This window comes from Scomber japonicus, chromosome 20 (assembly GCF_027409825.1).
Source record: "Scomber japonicus isolate fScoJap1 chromosome 20, fScoJap1.pri, whole genome shotgun sequence".
In the NCBI taxonomy this organism is placed as follows: Eukaryota; Metazoa; Chordata; class Actinopteri; order Scombriformes; family Scombridae; genus Scomber; species Scomber japonicus.
In genome coordinates, this window is record NC_070597.1 from 23020786 (window position 1) to 23040853 (window position 20068).

Genomic DNA, 20068 nt, shown 5'->3' on the forward strand with positions numbered 1-20068 from the left:
CCCAATTAGACTGGCTCATGGAGGCAAAGCAAAATAGTATGAAGTTTTTACAATGCCACAGGGGTCTTTAGAATGAATGGGTTCTGTTTTGGGGGCTTTTAGTGGTGGGGTGGAGGGACAGAGCGGGGTGGGGATACACTATTCCCCAGTCTGTTTTTATCACAGCCTGTCAGAAGAGCCACATTCTGTCCTCCAACAAGTACAGAGGCAAAACCAGGCTTAATGGTTAATTTGGTCAAACAAGGTCATTGTGACTTTGTCCTAATAGCAACAAAAGATAAAACCATTCAGTTTATGTTATTGATATGATCAGACTTCAATAAAATGAGCCAGAAGGAAAATCCCAAATCTTTATTTTCTTTGTAATTTACAAAAAATTATCCAAAATTCATTTCAAAGAGGGAATGAAGTACAAAAACAAGACAAAAGACAAGCGTACATGATAATAAATAGCCAAAAAGTCAGAGCAAGTACATTAAAAATAAACGACTGACTGTGAGAGAGTGTGGTGGTTAATAAAATATATTACAACTCATTTACCTTGTTGTTCTGTGTGTGCAGAATCATGCACAGGTGCTGTTTATGGGAGTGCTTATGTAACGTGAAAACTGAGAAACATGAAGTAAATGTATGAAGTGAGAGTATGTTCAGATGTTCAAAGTGCCAGGCTGGCAAATAAAAGCATCAAAAGAATTGTGACAGTTAAATTATGTACATAAAAAATACATCGTGTCTGTTTTGTGCTTCAATGCAAGTCTGCAACCTCCATTTCTGCAGGAGGCAGGAGAGGGCATGAGGGAAGAAGGAGTCTGGGGGATTAAGGTAACAAGAGGATTGTGATGGATGTCTTCTGTGTTCACATACATGGTATTTCAATCAACAAAACCAATGACCGCACCACAACAGAAATGCTCTGCTGCTAACAGACCACATGAAAAGACATACACAATGTTAAATGACAGGGAACCCGATCAGAAGCTCCTGAAAACTCTAAAACTCAAAAACTATTAAATGTAGTGAAAATGGTCTAAAAATTAAAACATTACTGCAATGAACGTTCAGAAGATAACAGACTGTTGCAGTTCCTGCTGAGTAAGGTTTCCCAACCCCAGACTGTATGTACAGATTTTACCACTACCCCTACTGAGGGCTGTTGGTGATCGCTTTGAGAATGTCACATGTGTTCTTGGAGATGACCTCTTTGAGTTTTCGTACACGACGAGGACTGGAAGCACCCACATAGCTCTCTGGCTGAAGGACGGCCATGCCATCGTTGACATTGCCCATAATGATGACCTGACCCTCGGCGGCTGCATTTGTGATGTTTGGGCAGGGGCAGTTCCAGTCCATGTTGAGGAAGGTGACTTCTAGAGGCTCCTTGCCAAAGAAGCGGAGGCCCATCTTCTCGTCTTTGAGGATCTCTTCTACGGTCACAAGGGCGTGACCCGAGTCCTTCTCCTCTGTAAGCTCGGTCATGCGACCTAAGATGACGAAGTCACTCCGGCAGAAGCTCGTCACAATCTTGCCTCTTGGCTTACAGGCTTTGCAGTGGTGGTTTTTCGGGTAGGGGCACATCTCTTCACATGATTCTTTGGATTCAAAGTTGTTGTCGTTGCCATCGCATCCTCCGTAGATGAAGGACTGGCACTGCCGCAGGGTGCTGCTGTAGGCCCAACGGGGTTCGTACGCCTTACAAGGGCCCTGAAGACTGGGGAGGCCGCAGGGGCCCGACAGCTCTGGACCACAGCACTGCATGCAATCCTCGTATGCCTCGAACACCTTCCTCGGCTGCTGGCTGTTGTCGTTGCTATGGCAGTGGGTGAAGGAGAAGCAGTTGTTGGCCTTGGGTTCGTAGTACCAGCTGACTTTCTCCAGCTCACTCCCACAGTCCTCTGGATTATCAGGGGGTTTCAGGCACTCCTCAGGGAGGCAGCGTGTCACGTTCTTGGGCTCTGGGCTCTTGGATGGCTTTGTGGGCAGCACAGTGAGTGGGTGGTTGGCCTGCACTGAGCCGGACGGGTTCTGGGCTGTGCAGGTGTAGATGCCTGAGTCATGCAGCTGAGCATTGTAGATGACCAGCTGACCGATGTTAGTGACCACCATATTCCCTCGCACGTGATTGGGCCTCATGACCACCCTCTCTACCCCGTCTGGCTGCTGCTTCTCCCAGGTGATTTCAGGACGCGGGCGCCCCGTCACGTCACACAGGAAGCTGGCTGTTTCACCGACATTTACTGCCTGGTGGGTCGGACTGTTGATGACCACAGGTGGCTGTGGTTGTGTGGGAGGTGGGATAGTCGCCTGGAGGGGAGCAGTCGTTGGGCGAAGAGTGGTTGCTTGGGGCAACGAGGGGCTTGTGTTCGGCCAGGTGAGGTGGAAGCGGCAGGTGACAACAGAGAGGGTGATGCCTTTGGAGCATGCTTCGGCATCCATGTAGCACTTGTTGTAGTAGGTCATGCCATCAGAGGCGCAGGTGAAGTGGGGTTCCCTCTCACAGCGGTCCCTGCATTTACACACTGGCTGCCCATCCCAGATGTCACACTCAGACCCCTGCTGGGTGCACATAAAACTGGCGCAGGTGGCTTCCTTTGGCATCCCTATGGGACCTTTCTTTCCGTCCACATAACGGGCTGCCACACAACTCCGATTCCCACACACATTCTGGCAACATTTCTCAAAGGACTCACACTCCTGTAGGAGGAGAAGAGAAAGAGGAGAGGAGAAATTACAGATGTAGGATGCTGCATGAATGTGGAGTGAATATTACAAAACTAAACAATGATGAATTAGAAAACAGAGTACAAATGAATTGACATAACCATAACAATAAAATATATTAACTTTGTAGAATACATCAAATGGATGTAAAAAAAATAACAGTAGCCAAGTGGATGATGAGATTTAATCCCCAAAAGAAGTTAAATGACATTACCTGATCAGATTCACACTCTCTTGTGCAGGTACTCATGGCATCCACCCACAGGTTGGGGTTCATGTCGTTAGGGCAGATCCCTGCGTGTGAATAGGTGACATGGGACAAAACTCCGGCTTGGAGCTCCATCCACACTATCACATACGCCAGGAGGCAGATCCACCGTGGAGTCAGCATCCACCACATCGCCAGAGCGGAGCACAACTCAACAATAGGAGACGGGTTTTTTTGGTTGTTCTTGGGTTTTTTGTTTTTTTGTAAGTTGCAGATTTCTGTGGTCCAGCAGTAGACGAACTTCTTTAAAGTTGGAAGTAGGTGAAACGAAATAAATTAAAAGCGCATCACACGTGTGTGAGTCTGCGAGTCAGGACGATGTGTCAGCTGATCCAGTTTGTTCACAACATGACAGTTATGAGTTGCTCCTCAGTTGTTGGAAGAACCTTTTTAAAAGTCATTGGTACGCTTTGAGGTGGGACTGGCGGGGCACCTGCCTGTTAAAAGGATTGCTGGTAACCCCGTTTAACCCTTTGCGGGTTCCAGCGGCGCCAGAGCGCACTGTGCGCAAAGACGCACGGAGCCAAAGACTCAAATACAATTTGTTTCTAGTTCTTCTTTATGTTTCCTCTAAATAATAATTATTTAAAGGTGTCATGAAAGGAAAAATCATGTGTTGATTAATTGAACTTGTTTAAATGATTTAAAGCATGTAAGTGCTCTACAGCATGTGTTTCTTTTACAATTATAAATAAGTGTAAGTAATAATTTCAAATATTAATCTAACTGTACTTCGATTTAAATTTATCATGGCTATAAATATACCCTCGTTCTATATGGGAACCCTCTCAGTATTCAGAATGTAAAAATGTAAATTCAGATGTTTTTACTTACCTGGTGAACGAACAGAAATTCCTCAGAACACTCCAAGTCGCGGTTTTGATATTGATATGATATCCATAAAATAACAAGAGATATTATTGTCTGTCGTCTATTATTATTAATACTCATCATTTCAAACTTTTGCTTTTGCTGCAAGAAAATACAAGAAAATATAAAACCATTATTTAAAATAATAAACTGCGGAGGTCCCAGGATCTTTCTCTACTAGAGTGTAGAGATACTTTAGACCACATTCAGCTGTGGATTTGATCTTTTATCAAACGCAACAGGCTCTTGGAAAATACATGAATATTTTTTTACAACATGTGTAATATGTTGTTTCCATCAGACAACGCATAATATGTACTTAATGTGCAAAATCTAGGAGTTAATAATAACGTGCTTCTAATATTACACTTGGACATTTCTCCTGCGCAGTTAAACGCTCTAACGTTTATAATACATGTGGAAGTGGGAAAATGATCCTCTTTGTATTTTGAATTTTGATCAACAATAATAACTTCAGAGGAAATGAATTCCAGGTTCTGACATGATATTATAAAGTGAAATTTGTTAGAATAGTTAAATACTGTTACATTTATTCTCCAAACATTTAGACAGTTAAGTTGTTAAAAAAAATCCAATTGAGTTGAGTTCAGATCTTTATTGTACCCACAAGAGGAAATTCTTTTTGCAGCAAGGCAACATAAAACACAAAACCAAGAAAACATAAGCACAATTTAACCTGACTCTGCACAGCTGCATTTAAAAGAATAATCTGAACTGCAGAGAACCTTTTTTGCATTTTCAGACATTACATCTTTTTCCAAGTAATGTCACACAGTCTCACAGTCATGGACTGTAGAATTGAAAAATGTATGTAAAAACACACATATATTAATAGTTTCTGAGTATAAAAAAGATACATTTTATCTCTGCTTATTCCACTGTTGGATTGTATGGGGATTGCAGCTATTCAAAATGCCTGAAATAAAAAGCCTTAAACTATTCAGTGAAAGTCAAATGATGCCATGCATGTAACTGTAATACTGATTGAGAATATTCCCCATTTCAACAGTATCCAGTACCTACACGTGACAAAAGATACGTGACTGCTGTTGCACAACCATTTCCATTCTTTCACCGACATTCAACTTAACAGTATACATGGTCTACATTCTAAAATCTACAAAGCTCGTCTTTGTACACAGGATTAGTTGTGTTATAACAACCTCATTGGATTTATGGAAATCTACAAAAGCACAAATACCAGAGAAATGGACTGAGGCAGCTGCATACACAAGCAGCAGGACATTATCTTAATGAGAAAACTTCATAAAAAAACCTAATCGCAACTTTCTAACAGGTTATCACCCAACTCTCAAGTTTTAATTTATGAGTTTGGCTTCATATCCAGGACTTAAAATAGCAAACACCACATTGGCTTTGAATATACCCCTTTTTTCAAATCTGACTCATGGGCCAGGAGAGTTGAGATGAGGACAATATAATAAAAAAAAAACTTTAAAGATCGGGTGATATTCTCCACAGAGGGTGTGCATTGGCAGCGGGTTTAATGAATGAAGGTGTTATTATAATTCGCACTGCTCATTCCTCTCCTGTGTAAACTACCTCCATTGGTTTCCCTCCACAGTTCAGCTGAGGACAGGGGAGCTATTAGTCCGCCTTCCAGTGCAATAACAGTGGACTCACGCTGTGTCCAGTGTGTGTGCAGGAGAGTGTGCGAGTGATGCAGACATCGTGATTTTTTTGGTGTGTTTGTGTGTGTACAGGACGAGCAAACAAATAAAGTCTGTTTATCTCAGTGAAACCTTGCAGAGCTTCCAGGACTTGAAGTCTCAATCCTGTAAGAAGGATTATATTTGATCCATTTCACTGCTAATGACAAACAACTGCACACAGTCTGCATGTATGATTAACAATATCAGCTTATTTAACAGCTTTTTACTGACTTCAAACACAATATCCTCCTAGTTCTCTTGCCTGGTCACTTGACAAATCGTTTTATAAAAATGTGTCATAAAACTCAAAATTCAAAGATCTATTGCTGATATAAATAACGTCTCCTGTCACATCCCCAGGACAGGAAGACGGCAGCTCACCTTACACGGCCCTCACGCAGTCTGAACCTGTCATTTACAAATGAAATGTTTCAGATGAAGGGGGAATTAATAAACTCCTGTCAAACATAGTGAGGATGGATGACATCTCGGGGCTACAAACACATAGGAAATGATAGGCTTATTGTTTTTGAGTCAGGAAAACATAACACACGAGGCTTTTAATGGAACGATATAAAAGGAAGCCTGACAAAGCACAAAATTATCCAGCGGCAGTTCCTCAGGCGAGAGGTTATTTGAGGATTCAACCTTCAGTACAAGTGAAACTTAGAAGAAGCTTTATACTGCGGTTTCGGAGATTAAACCTCCACAACAGGGAATTTAGATGAGATAAAAGATTGATGTATGCAGTACCTCTGGACCTTATTCACCAGCTTTGTCAGTCCAATATCAAGCACCCCAGAAACTAGAACCAGAACCAGAAGCTGAGCGATATTAGACCATTAATTGTCTGATAATGAGGCAACAGTTCAATTTTTAGTATAATCATTTGTAAAGTTTGTCTTTATTCAGTTTAAACTCATGAATGAATTATAAGATGAGACACAGACACATAAAGACCCCCTTTTTAACTTTATTTGGTAGGTTTCTGTGGTATTTTGCAGGTTAAGTACCTTTTTTTGTTGTTTTGGCGTGAAATATGTTCAATTTTTTTTCTACCCAGAGTTTCATGAGATTATTGTTATCAATCTTCCCATCAAACAAGTGAATGGGTGTATTTTCTAAAATGTCCAACCATTTCTGCACCCTCAACTCTAAATGTGTGTTGTTGGTTGAAAACATATCCTGAATTTTTGTTGATGCTGGAGATGAAGAGATTCAGTCTAAATCTTCCCTAAAGTTTCCTGTGGCTAATCCACACTGACATTCTTCTTCACAAATATCATACAAATGATTATACTATCCCATAATATATCTAACTATCAAGAAACCTGTGGTGAAGGTTGTATTTTCTTAAAGCAGAGTTGTTCTGCTAAAGTATTAAGCTGCTTTGTAGAAGGAAAATAACAAAATATGAGCAATAGTCTGGTAAATATTAAGTTATCTGGACCACCAAGAGGTAAAAGATGTAATTGGACATCTCCACTTTTGAATAAGCTATGGTCAAGAAATATTGATGAGAGACACATCAAACAGGAGCCATTGCTTTGGGGCAACCTGAGCTCGTAGGCCTCTGAGTAACACTCTACACATAACACACCAACCACTAAAAAAGAAGAAAACCAAAAGACACATGTTCAATTCACCATGGGAGTGTAACTACATAGTCCCACTTTGGGACTATATCAAAGGTATATCTTAGTATGACCCTGGATTAAAACACTATAAATGAAATAAGGGATTAGAACTGTTTATGACCATTTTTTCATGTGTTGGCATCAAAATCTAATATTTTTCAAAAGCCAGAACTCCTTGCCTTTCCCTGCACCTGAGGTTTTGACTAATAATGTTGTTCACTACTCCAGTAAATAGGACGAACCTTAGATATGTCTCAGCGACAGGAGATATTTTAAGTCCGCTCAGCTCATAGAAACCATTGGCTCAGCTAACATTGTGTACGGTTGACAAACAGTGAATACAATTTGAGAACAAGACTAGGTAGCTAATCAGCCATGTCACTGTCCCCAAATTCAATATCAATATATTCACAAACAAACATTTAGCCTGAAAAATAAGCGGCGCCAGAGTAGGGCTTGGTTAGGCTATAGCCCCATCAAGAATTGTGTAAGCCCTACTGTTAGCCCTACGACAAAACAACCAAGAAAAGTGCAGAGTCCAACAGTGCCTCCACGTCATAACGGTATTCACAGGCAACTGTGATGACAACTGTCACTGATCTGGGTTCATTAAAAGTCGGCCTCCACCATATAGTATAGAAGAAACCATAGACATATACAGTATACATAGACGCCGCATTGACTGCTGCTGCCGATTGGAGCGACGTGCCTACACGGCGGCCATCTTGGTACAGGGCCACTCGCTCCTGCAGCGCATTACGTCAATAGAGGAATGACGTGTTTGCACTATTAAAAAGTGATCATACATCGCTCAATTGTAATAAAAATACACGGGTCACACGGGTTGTTTGTTACAAATGTCAGACAGATAGACAGACAGACAGACAGACAGATAGATAGACACGTTTTCAACTAATCAAACCGTTTGGAAATCGGTCGAGATTTCAGTGAATAATTCTACTTTGAAACTGTGGAGCATCTCTTACCTCCACAGATATACATGCACTACTGTCTCTGCTAGCCCTGTACCAAGATGGCGGCGCTTTAGGCACGCCTCTCCACAGTCAATGCGGTGCCTACTTATATATATGTCTATGGAAGAAACGGCCTCCACCCAATAGTATGTTGCTGCAGACCCGGAGACCTGCACAGTCAGACCCCTGCATTTATGGACCTCTTGTGGTTTTTTGACAGTGCCACCTACTGGTTGACTGTAAAACTGCAACTGCACACAGTCTGGACCGTTCAGACCCCTTATGGATTTTCGATAGGGCAAAGTCCAAATAAAACACCAAGATCTCATTGTTTGTGAAGCTTGGAACACTTTTAAATTTTTTTGGACTAAACAAATAATTAACCTCCAATGAAATAACATGCTTTTAAATGTTCTATTACATGGGGTTATAATGACAAAACAGTCTTAAAATAGGCTACAATGAAATGAAATGGTTTCAAATGTTTTATTGCACAGGCTTTCACAAATAGCCTTTATATTATGGCAGTGCTCCTTCCTTCCTCATCTGCCTTTCCAGCCTTCTGCAGAACTCCAGTCCACTTCACTGAAAACAGACAAAATGATAAATACTGGAATAGAAGAACCATCAATGTACTCAGAAATTCCTACTTCTCTCCTCTTACCTTCTTCCTCTGCCAGGACCTGCTCTGCCTCCTCCCATGAAATGGCATTCACTATGCCATATATAATAATAATAAACACACTAGGCCAACACATACACACACACACACACACACACACACACACACACACACACAATTTGGTTTAATGTCACAGACAGTGCCAACGTTGACCTAGACATAGGCTACTTAGTTTTATTTCTGTTTAATTAAATGCACACGGTATTAAAAGTATCAGTTTCATTAAAAACAAAATGTGCCGGCCAAGAGAGCTTCTAGCAGAAAAATGCTAAGCTTGGTTAGCCTAAATATTGCATTGCATTTGACGTGCATAAGGCTAATTGTAAACGAATTATAAGTCAAACGTTCGTTACGCTGTCGGATACATTTTCAACAAAAACTTTTATGATATGAAACGAACGATGTGATTAACGTTCAATACCTTTTTGTCCGGGTCTGCAGACACCTCCTCCATATTCTGAGTAGGTAACACAAGCCAATCGGCGCTGTAGCAAAAAACCAAGGGGTCTGAATGTGCGGGTGCAAAAGTGCAGGTCTGATTCTGCAGGTCTTCGGGTCTGCAGACACATGCTCCTCCCTCCACCCGTTATTATTAAAGAACATAGACTGTCACTGTCCTGAGATCAGTGGGCTTTTAATGTATGCTCGACACAGACAGTTTGTTAGAAGCTACCTGGCTGTAGTAGTTAGCCTTAGTAGCTTACAGTCACATTATTAATTTAACGTTAGTAAACTGGTCAAAATTTATTATGGATAAATTAGTTTTTAAACGTCGTTGGACGGAACAACAGATGGCGGTGGCGGGCGTGTTGGATAAAACTACGGACTAACCTGCAGGGGAAGACGACCTCTCGGTTCCCGCGTATTCCATGTGCCAGGCTCGGCCGGACAAAGTTGGGCAGGAGCAGGAGGAAGAGGACGAGGAAAGGGGCTGGCATGGCCAGCCACAGCCAACCTCTGTGGGCACGGACACTGGCCATGATGCTAATACTACCACTGACATTAGCCAACGACCCAGCCTTCAAGGCTAATAGGTAATTTGCCTCCAATCACGAAAACCGATGGATTCTAGATTTGAAAATCTCAACCTGGTGAGTTTTAATATTGTTTTTATTGTTTTTGGAAAGTTTGCTGACTTTGTTATTGCGTTTTGCGTGTTGTCTGTTTCATGCTCTTCCTTGCTGAGGTCTTGTTGCCTAATTAGCATATTTAATTGGTTGGAAATGTGTTTTCACTCTTGACTATTGTGTGGTAGTATTGTGTTGTGTTGAATTGGGTGATCTGTGTGACAACGTTTGCCTTATTGGCCCACTCTGATCTTATATCTAATTTTCACTCGGATCCACCTGCTGTGCTGTTAACTTAACTATTAACTAGTCTCTCTCTCTCTCTCTCTCTCTCTCTCTCTCTCTCTCTCTCTCTGTGTGTGTGTGTGTGGGAGGGTGTTGTTTCATTCAATATATTCACATTGAAATTCTGGCATTGATTTGAGCCCCACCGGTGTATGGGTTAGCACCACCGTAGTTGAACCACAAAAAATACTCTGATGCCGCCACTGCCTGAAATAGCGAGTTGAATAGCGAATACGATGAGAGACATTAGCTTCACAATATCAGTGAGTTCAGAGGGGCAGTGTACTTCTTGCAGCTGGTGTGTTACAGTTACCATCCTGTGGTGTTCAGAGTATGAGGCACTGAAAGACTACACTTAGTGTCGTAAACTAGATATTCACTTTTAAAAAAATATTCTTTATTTCTAATGTGGAGGTATCAGCATGCCTTGTTAAACAAGGCTCCCAATGTTAACTCCCTGTGTGGGTTCTCACTTTTCTTCCGTCCCTGTTTCTATGGTTACTCATTTTAACCTGCACATTGATTTAGAACAGTGAACAGACAGTTTAATTGGATTTACTTTGTATGAGTCCATTATCATAATGGACAACCTGCAGCCAATCAGATTCGAGCATTCATCCAGACCATGGTATAATATACCTTATTTTCATAGTGGTCCTGTCCTGGCCTTGAACAAACGATCAATACCATTCTTGTATCTGCTGTTAAATATAAGCTAACACAAGAAACTGGTTAGGTTACGTTAGCCCAAAAACTGCAAACAATGGGAAACAGCTAGCATGGCTGTTGCTAGCCAGGTTGTTTGTTAAATTTGAAAAAAACAAAAAACAAATGCGGCTTTACGCGGGACTGTTTCTCAGCTGTAAACCGTAACTTCATTAAGTCTTCACAGATTGAGTGGAAACTTGACTGTGATGGCTAGACACCGGGAAGTCACGGATAAAACTAGTCTTAACCCCCCCATGAAACCACAACTTAAGGTTTTTCAGTTATTGTGTGGATTAAATAAACAAGTTATAAGGCGTTGAGTTAGAGGATTAGAGGCTTCAGTTACTTTTTGATGGAGCCAGGCTAGCTATTGGCCCCTGTGTCCAGACTAACCAGCTGCTGGCTTTAGCCTCATATCTAATGGACAGATATGATAGAGGTATACATCTAATCCTCATCAAGAAAGTGAATAATTGTATTTCCCAAAATGTTTGGTTATTTCTTTAATTTAACTGTGGGTGGCCCAAAAGAACACCCAGAGGAGCTATCAGGTTGGAATTCACAGTTGTTACATTGAGCAACACTCACTGACAAATGCTGAATAATGAGTCGAAAGAAAAACAAGGAGCTTCTTGCTTTGTCACCACTTTGCTGAAAGTTGTTTTCCATATTCCTCTTACTTCTGTATCCTGCGCCTACAGCATAAACTGATGGGGCAAGTCAGCAGAGGGCTAGAGCCAAACATCCCTGCCATTTCATGCAACTTTGCCCATAGGCAGGAACAATACCAGGCAAGCTGGCAGCCGAGCCCTCATTAATCAACATCTGTCACTTTTGGCATGTCAGAGACAAAGAGAGAGTGTATGGCATCAGTAATTCGAGGAAAACATTGCAAAAAAATGTTAACCGCAGCTTCTCCCAAAAACATCAAGCCATGGTGTGTGTGTGTGTGTGTGCGTGTGTGTGGGGCAAGAGATATCTTGCTTTGAGGGATCTGAGGTGAATTTGTCTCATCACTAGTCTATAATTAGATTCCCTTAATCCTAAATCAGTCGTGAGCAGACAACATGCAGTTTCTGACTTCCAAGAGATGAAACACGTTCTCTCCATTCATCATGACTAGAGTTTAATTATAGACCCAATTATAAATTATTAAAAAAATTAATTAACAAAAGAAATCATGAATCCGTGTCCTGATGTTCTGAACAACATGTGCTACTCATTAATTGTTTGACATTGAAGTCAAGTTTATGTAAAAGGGTTTTCTTGTTGATTCCACTTGCCACGATAATAACCATAACCAGTCATATTTAGGTTTGTATATTTATTGTGGATTTCTATTGTTTGGTGAGCCTCTACTCACTGTTGTGCCAGTATGAGAGAAGAAGGTTGTATGAAAGATAGGAAGGTACGAAGATGTACCATGGTCCAATAAATAAGCTTGACAGGGAGTTTTAATGGTATGGCCCCCTGAAAAATGTAGATTTTTCCATTTTAAGATGTTTTACAAGCAAATTTAGGATATATAACCATTCCAGTGGATAAATGATCTGTGCATGCATACTATACAGGAGCATCAAGTTAATATGTAATACTGAAGGAAATGCCAAGAACCAACAAGAATTTGGAGGAAAAAAACAATTTCAGAAGCCTTCTCCTCAACTGAATATCAAAGCCAAGGATATTTCTTCTCCCACTTTAGCATAATTGCCTTTCATCAAACTTTGTTCGAGGGTAATAATTATAGATGTTTGATCCACTGATTTTTGAGAAGGCAGTACTTGTTCTTATCTGTTAGTGGTTCATTTTTCACCTTAGCTGGATCCAGTTCATGTAGAAACGTGTCCGTTTGATTGACATCAGCTCTCTAACGTCTCATCTCTCTTCTCTCCTCTTGTCACCTTTCTTCCAACATCGTCTCCCCCAGTATTGCTCTGCTTGTCTGATGTCTCTCGTTTTCCTGACTGTCTCCTTATCCGTGTCTGTCTTCTTTCCATTACCTGCTCTCTGTCCCTCATATCATCTTGTCTCTTTGCACATTATACATTATAACATTATATCCTCTGTCCATTTCATTGTCCATCCTCAAATCTTTGTTTTTTTCTCCTATCGTATTCTTTCACCCTCTGTGTTCACTGTCTCTGTCTTTCTTTGGGACTCTTCACTTGTGTCTCCTGCCAGTGTGATGAAATCATTTAATAAACTTGGATAAGTCAGCTTACTAAATATGTGGAGCAGGTTCATATATTGCTGGTAACATGTGCAGCTCAGGGTGGGGTAGATCCATTTATTTCGGTCAACATTTTGTCCTCTCACCAGACCCCCAACCCCATTGCCCCACCAATACTGCCTTATCTCTATCCACTCATTCTACAGTAAAAATATGGACAACAAACAAAAGACACCACAGAGGTTTGAAGATAAATTATTTTTTATAAATTCTTAAACAACTGAATAACGTATCAAAGAGAATTATAAAAAAATAAATAGTTAGATATTAATAACAACCTTTACCTGTTAGTAACATCCAAGACATCAGCAATTGGTTACCGATAGACTGCATTTGATAGATGATATCTTTCACAATGTCATGTGCCTAGAATGTTCTGGACTGTTGTCATGGGTTTCGAGTAATTCATCGCAATTTTTCCAGTCATTAAGTCCATTATTGGTTAGTTGTTTCTTTATGAGAACAGCCTGCATAGAAGCAGTTTTTTTTCTTGAAATATCCTCTATTCTTCTTTTTGATAGTGAAGTCTGAGGAACCAGCATGCTTGCTCAGATACCTACAAAAACATGAATGGGAGACAGTGGTCATGTCATATCTTAGAAAACAGGAAATACCAGTGGCAGAGGAGGCCAAAGAGGTCATGAACAGGCCCCTGGGAAAGGCAAGCAGGCTGTTAGAGTAAGTATATGCAGCAACCTACTTGTTCTGTCTGAATGCCCAGGTCTCATTTTTGATACATTAAAGCAGCATGTCAGTGGCACAGTTGCCTCCGTCATGTCACAGACTGATTTCTATGCCACCCTACCATTCTCTGATGAGTACTGGCTCAGACTGGGGTTGTGCCGGTAGTCATTCCCACAAGTACAACAGATAATGATTTGGAATCTGTTTATAAGATTATATGTGAGGACCTGACACTGGAGAGTAAAGTCATACTGCTGAATAAAACGAGGATTTCCCCCAATAATGGGCTGCTTAATAGTATAGTGCTGATTGGTAACAAAGTGGAGGTGGATGGTATGTTTGATAGTGATTGTAGCATGTAGCTTGAGTTTTAAAGTTTTACATCAGCTGTGGCAGGAAGGAGTAAAGAAGAGCCTTTCTCTAACATCTACACATGTGGTTTTGATTGGGTGTGGCAGGTCAAGGACCACACCTTTTGGGAGTATTGTGATTTAGAGATGGAGCTGTTGTGCTGCCAAGTGATTGTCCTGACACTGCTGGTTGCCACAGAAAGTGATGTAGGGAGTAACCTTCTGAAATACCCGTTTGAATATTTGAAAGTCTTGAGGTATGTTTTGAGCTGCAAGCCTGCATCTGAGTGCAGTGAAGCTGAACAGCACAAGCTAATGAGCTTGTTGGCTGATGTGGAGGTTTGGACGGGCAGTGATATCCCTGACAAGGTCGGAACAGTGAGAATAAAGAAAACAGAAACGTCCCAGCTGGAAGTGCTGTTGTCACAGTCAGTTTTGGTCAGGTGGACCATGGCATTGCTCCATAGTGACGGTGTGCTGCCACTTAAGGTGATAAATCATGCTAATAAGCCTATAACCCTGAAACAAACTGCCAAGCTTGCTGACATCTATCTCTGCATAGAGCTGAAGGACTTTGACGGCTCTGATATGTGTGATGACCCAAAGTTTGTTTTTCAGCAACAGGTACAGAAGTCAGGTGATGTAGTATCTGACAATGGGAAAAAATCCCATCTCACATCTGAGTATTCAAGCCTCCCAGTTGGTCATGACAGGGATGGAGGAGTCAGGGGGGCTCACAGCAGTACAACCTTGATTTTGCAACACCTGGGATTGGTTGAAATTGACATTGATTCCTGAAATGTATATCCTATTTGCAAAGAGACATTTGTCCAGCTGAATACTAATCCATCTTTTCCAGGAATGGTCTACAAGTGTCTTCAGGCCCACAACTTTAAGCTGGCTCCAAAGAAATACCATCACTATATGACCAGATTCCCTGGTCATATAGTGAGTGCAGAGGGCATTGCAGTGGATGCAGAAAAGGTGTGGGCCTTTACTACCCTATCTGGGGGGCGAAAGGTAGGAGATTCCACCTCAGTGAATGATAAGGTCATTTCTGGGAATTGTGGTGTTCTACAAGCAGTTCATTAAGAGTTATTCGTCAATAGTCAAACTGCTGTTTGGTCTTTTGACTGGACACAAAGCTCCTCTCCAAAATAGCATTGCCCACATCAACAGACACTGACAGCCACAGAGGAGTGTAGACATGTAGACCTTCCTTCTGCTGGAGGAGGTTGTTTTGACTCAACCAATTTTCAGTGAACATTTTGTCCTCTCACTGAAAGCAAGATTAGGATTTGGTGCCACTCAAGCATATTAGCCAACTAGTACTGCCTACAGTAAAAATATGGACAACAAACATCAGACACCACAATCGTTTCCGACAAAAATACATATTTTTTTTTTTAAATGACTTCTTAAACAACTGAATCATTTACCAAAGAATGAACAAATTGTTGTTAAATATTACCAACTACCTTTACCTGTTAGTAATATCCGACACCACCACTTTATCCACTATTAATAGATTACATTTGAGAGATTATACCGTCCACAATGGTATGTGCCTAGAATGTTCTGGACTGTTGTCATGTGGTTTTTTTGTGTGAGAAGAGTCTGCACGTCAGGCAGTAAAGAATATTTATTTCTTGGAATATACCACCCAGCTTCTCTTGATTTTCTCTCCAGTCACTAAATTCCTGCGAAAGTGGTAGTGATGGGAACATCCTCTTATTTTGGAAATGTAGTTTTTTTTACCTGATATGACCTTCTGCTGACTAACTCCTTCGTCACCACATCAGACAGGGTTGGGCAGTCAGCAGGATCTATAGGTGTTGCCTTGGTGGACTCGCATACTTCAGGAAATGTTGCAGTTGATGGAGTGACTGCAGGCTGTAGAGCAGTGTATGTTAGGCTTGTTGTTCACCTGCAGGAAAATCTAAACATACATGCAAATATAGTTATTCATCCTTTTTAGTAAGGATACACAATGATTCATAAATTACAACACATCTGGAGCATTAATTACAGAATGATTGATCTATACTGTTCAATTGGGGCAAAAAGTCTAGGTTTATTTATTTATAAATGTTTGATGGGAATGAGTTATTCTAGCTTTAATGTGTCCTGTACACAGCTTAAATAAATATAGATGGTTGCAGTCTACTATTGATTAGTAAATAAGTTAGCTATGTTCATTTTATGATTCAATATATTTTATTGGGCTAGTGTTACCATGATAGTGCAAGGATGTATAAACTATGTAATAATATATAATATTTGTATTTGACTTGAAACTTTCAGTGTAGTTCTAGTGAATTTGAAGTAGGTACTATACCTATTGTATATAAAGTAGCACTGTACAAATAAACATAATAATTACACTATAATAATTTGACTAAGACCTGGATTTAATTTACTAGAAATGTGTAATTGTAACATTCAAGAACAACACTAATAATAATGACAACATATCTGGGTATTATCAATTACACAGACACCACAAATAATCAGCTGAACTTTCCTTTTTCAGAGTGGTGTAGATGGGAGATCAGATGTCCCTTCTCCAACAGCTGGGGACTTCTGCAAATATTTGCTGAGTGCATCTGGACAGTTATAGAGTAGATATTAGCCTATTACAAGCAAAAAGCCACAAATATGTAGCTGCAAAGTAGGACACACAACTGCTGCAGCCTGTTGCACCAGCTGTGTGCAAGTTCAAACTTAGCCTATTTATAAAATAAATCATTACTTAGATGTGATTTATGCATTACCAAAATAAAAGCGGTTGCACCACAGAGATAAGTTACAACATAACTCTTAAGTAACAACTAAATAGTTACACATGTGCCCCTAGGCTAGTTGTAAAATATAAAAAGTCACAGAATTCACTGATGATAAAACAGCAGTTTCTATGCCACTCAGTATCATTTTTTCACTAATTTATTGATATATTTCTATATCAATCTAACATTAGCTTACTATGTTGTGCTATAATATCCAAGTGGTGCTCACATAGTGCAACTCACCACAAAAATCTGTGGATTTTATGGATATAGTGTTAGTGTTAGCCATTATCTCTGATATTTCAGCACAAAGCATTACATTGTAGGAAGACGCAATTATCCAAAAAGCTGGCTACTGGCTTGACATTCAACAACATTGGCTAAGGGGACACCAATTCTCAGTATAGATGGATAATAATCCAATGATATATATCATGCCCAAAGCTAAACTGGATGCATGCAAGCGAGTAATGGGTCACCAAGCTAGAACAATACCTGTTTGATATCAAATACATCCCAGATCCTTAAAACATTGTCACAGATGCTCTGAGCAGGGAGCCCTTTGTTCATCCAAGTATGCTCCAGTGCTTGAAAAGAGTAGCATATGAGATATTGTTGGCTGAAGCTGATACTGTTAGCATAGAACAGGTGCAGGATGTGTTTCGTTGGTCTACTCACCCGACAGGGACAGCTATGTTGGGCCAGTGCACTGCTGTTGTCTGGTCTGGTGCTTTGTCACGTCAGGAAGTGGCAGCTGTTCTTCAGTTGGTGGATGGAGCAGTGGCGCTCCATGAATTGTTTTTGCCACAGCTTCCCTAGGCAGTGTTAACGATGGAACTGGTTGGTACAGAAGTCCTGTGACCAGCTGATGGATAAGCAGAGATCTGACACAGAACTGAACAGGGTGATCTGCTTTGTGGAAAGGGGAATGATCACCTGATATTCTCCATTTTCGGAATAGTTGGGATAAGCTGATTGTGAAGAAAGTTGTGATGTATCATGTGTCAAGGAGCTGAGGGAAAAAGTCTTACCTGTATGTTGTACCTGCTTCTCTGAAAGCAATTATGCTGAATGGGGTCCATGATGAAGCTGGGCACCAGAGTCATCAATGGGATTTATACATTACTAGGTAGCTATTTTATTGGGCAGAACTAGAGAAGAATTTGAAAGTGCATATGAACTGCTGCAAGCAGTATGTACTGAGCAGAACCTAGAGCACTGTTGGAGAAGATTGTAACAATGGAACGTCTTGAACTTATATGTATAGACCTCCCATAGAACAGAGTGCTGGCCATTAGCTCATGAGAGGATGAACAGGACTCTGGGCAACATGATTCCACTACCCCACACAAGGGCAAAGCATATATAGCATATATAGCTTCAGGTGCTGAAATCCCTCACAATTGCCTATAACTCTGAAATCCATAAGACAACAGGGTATGCAGCCTTTGCAATGATGTTTGGTAAGATACTAAGGCTGCCCATTGACCTGGTTTTCAGCACTGTCCTGGATGATCCGGAGGCTGTGAATCATGATGAGTATGTTCAGTTTTGCAGCGTCTGAAGGAAGCTATGGGGATTGCACAAGCTCCAGCTCCCAAACAGCTGAAGAGGCACGCTGAACTATATGCAAGGTCCAGAGAGTTCCAGTTGAAGTTGGGTCCCTAATATGTTGTTTTTTTCCATTTCTATGTGGTAGGGGGTAGGTTTTAGGGTACACATCGGTTGCCAATGTGGGATGGGTTTTCTAATATTAAAGTCCCCAGGAGTTGTTTATTAAGGATTAGGTTTGGCTAGCCTCTTTCTACTCTAACTCTAACAGGGAAGAGTCTCCTGACTGGGTTGCATGTGACTTAACAGGGTCTGGTTCCTCTATTGGTTTTCCTGATTATGAAAAATGCAAAAAAGGAGAAGAAGCATGACGTAAAAAATAAAGATGACAACACTCGAGGAGGTTACTACTTTGTTAACTTAAGCATATTTGTTACTGTGCAGCTACAATGACACATCGGACAGATGCAGGTCATTGCAGAGTTGGTCTGATAACTTGTCTTCGAAACGTTCCGTCATTGTTGTTGCTGCTTTCATGTCTACTGAGCCCTGTGGCTGTCACATCCCCATACTGCTGTTACACTTCCCCTACCGTTCAAGCATATTTCATCTTTGGGACACGTCACTTCAGTTTCTGAGGACGTGCACAACCAACTCTATGGACACAGGATACGTGAGGCAACCATCATGCACACATGAACGTGTAGTTAATAGAAAGTACATCTCAGGCCTCTGGCCAGCCTCTACTCGGAATATCAATTCTGGTTCAACGTCAAAGCAATGTGCCAGCATGAGAGGACTGTGCCCACAGTGGATTATATTAAATCTGTCAAAAATGTAATCCAATGACACAGCTATCACGGTATTATGTTGGATTTGATAACAGAATGTGGTGATTGCATTGCACTCACTCCAATGTACTAGAGTGGTTATATGTGTACTAGTGGCTACGTGACTGACCAATGGGTTTACAATGTTTGTTGACCAGGCAATAAAATGTTTTCCTTGCCTCACACAATTCAGACTGAAGAAGAATTACAATAATCGTCTTTATTTAATGTGAAATGTCAGTCCAGGTGAAAAATCGGGGGGGTTAGGGTTAGTCTTCTGCTTACCTCCTCACCACCACGCTATGTAAATTTAAACAAAGTGATAGACATTAAGACAAAGTAGTGAAGAGTCTGCAGACAGTGACTCAAGTGAATCCCTGGCTATGAGCGTCCTCTAGTGGATGACTGTAATAATTACATTCTCATTTACAGTTCTCTTTTTCTCAGTACATTTCACTGTGTACTTAGTTCACAAGGACTGATCATTTCTGTACAGCTTTGTGTCAAAATTAAACACAATTACCATTTTATGAGGAGCACTTAGAACCAGTCTAAACCCTGCATTAAAGATTATGATGTTTTAGAGAGTTGTTTACTCAACTTTATGGTCATTTTGGAGGCTCTAGTTTGTATTGCTGTTGATTGTGTCATGTTACAGAAAGAGGTTACACATTAAAGTACATCAGTGAGGAGTTTAGCTGCTAATGTACTCAAACAAAGCAGCCCTTAATAAA

At 40.8% G+C, this 20068-nt stretch overlaps 1 protein-coding gene across 1 annotated transcript; it reads right to left on the bottom strand.

Moving 5' to 3' along the window:
- Nucleotides 1-1084: 1084 nt before the first annotated feature.
- On the bottom strand, nucleotides 1085-3178 carry wfikkn2b (WAP, follistatin/kazal, immunoglobulin, kunitz and netrin domain containing 2b). Its single transcript, XM_053341546.1, has 2 exons — nucleotides 2933-3178; nucleotides 1085-2691 (listed from the first exon to the last, which is right to left on the bottom strand). Exons 1-2 carry the CDS (start codon nucleotides 3116-3118, stop codon nucleotides 1141-1143), a joined length of 1737 nt encoding a protein of 578 aa, XP_053197521.1. The 5' UTR covers nucleotides 3119-3178; the 3' UTR covers nucleotides 1085-1140.
- Nucleotides 3179-20068: the final 16890 nt, after the last annotated feature.

Bases quoted from the DNA above. Each gene is read 5' to 3' on its own strand.
- wfikkn2b (XM_053341546.1), bottom strand. From the start codon at position 3,118: ATGTGGTGGATGCTGACTCCACGGTGGATCTGCCTCCTGGCGTATGTG. The intron at 2,692-2,932 runs GTAATGTCATTT...CTCCTCCTACAG, and splicing joins GAGAGTGTGAATCTGATCAG to GAGTGTGAGTCCTTTGAGAA.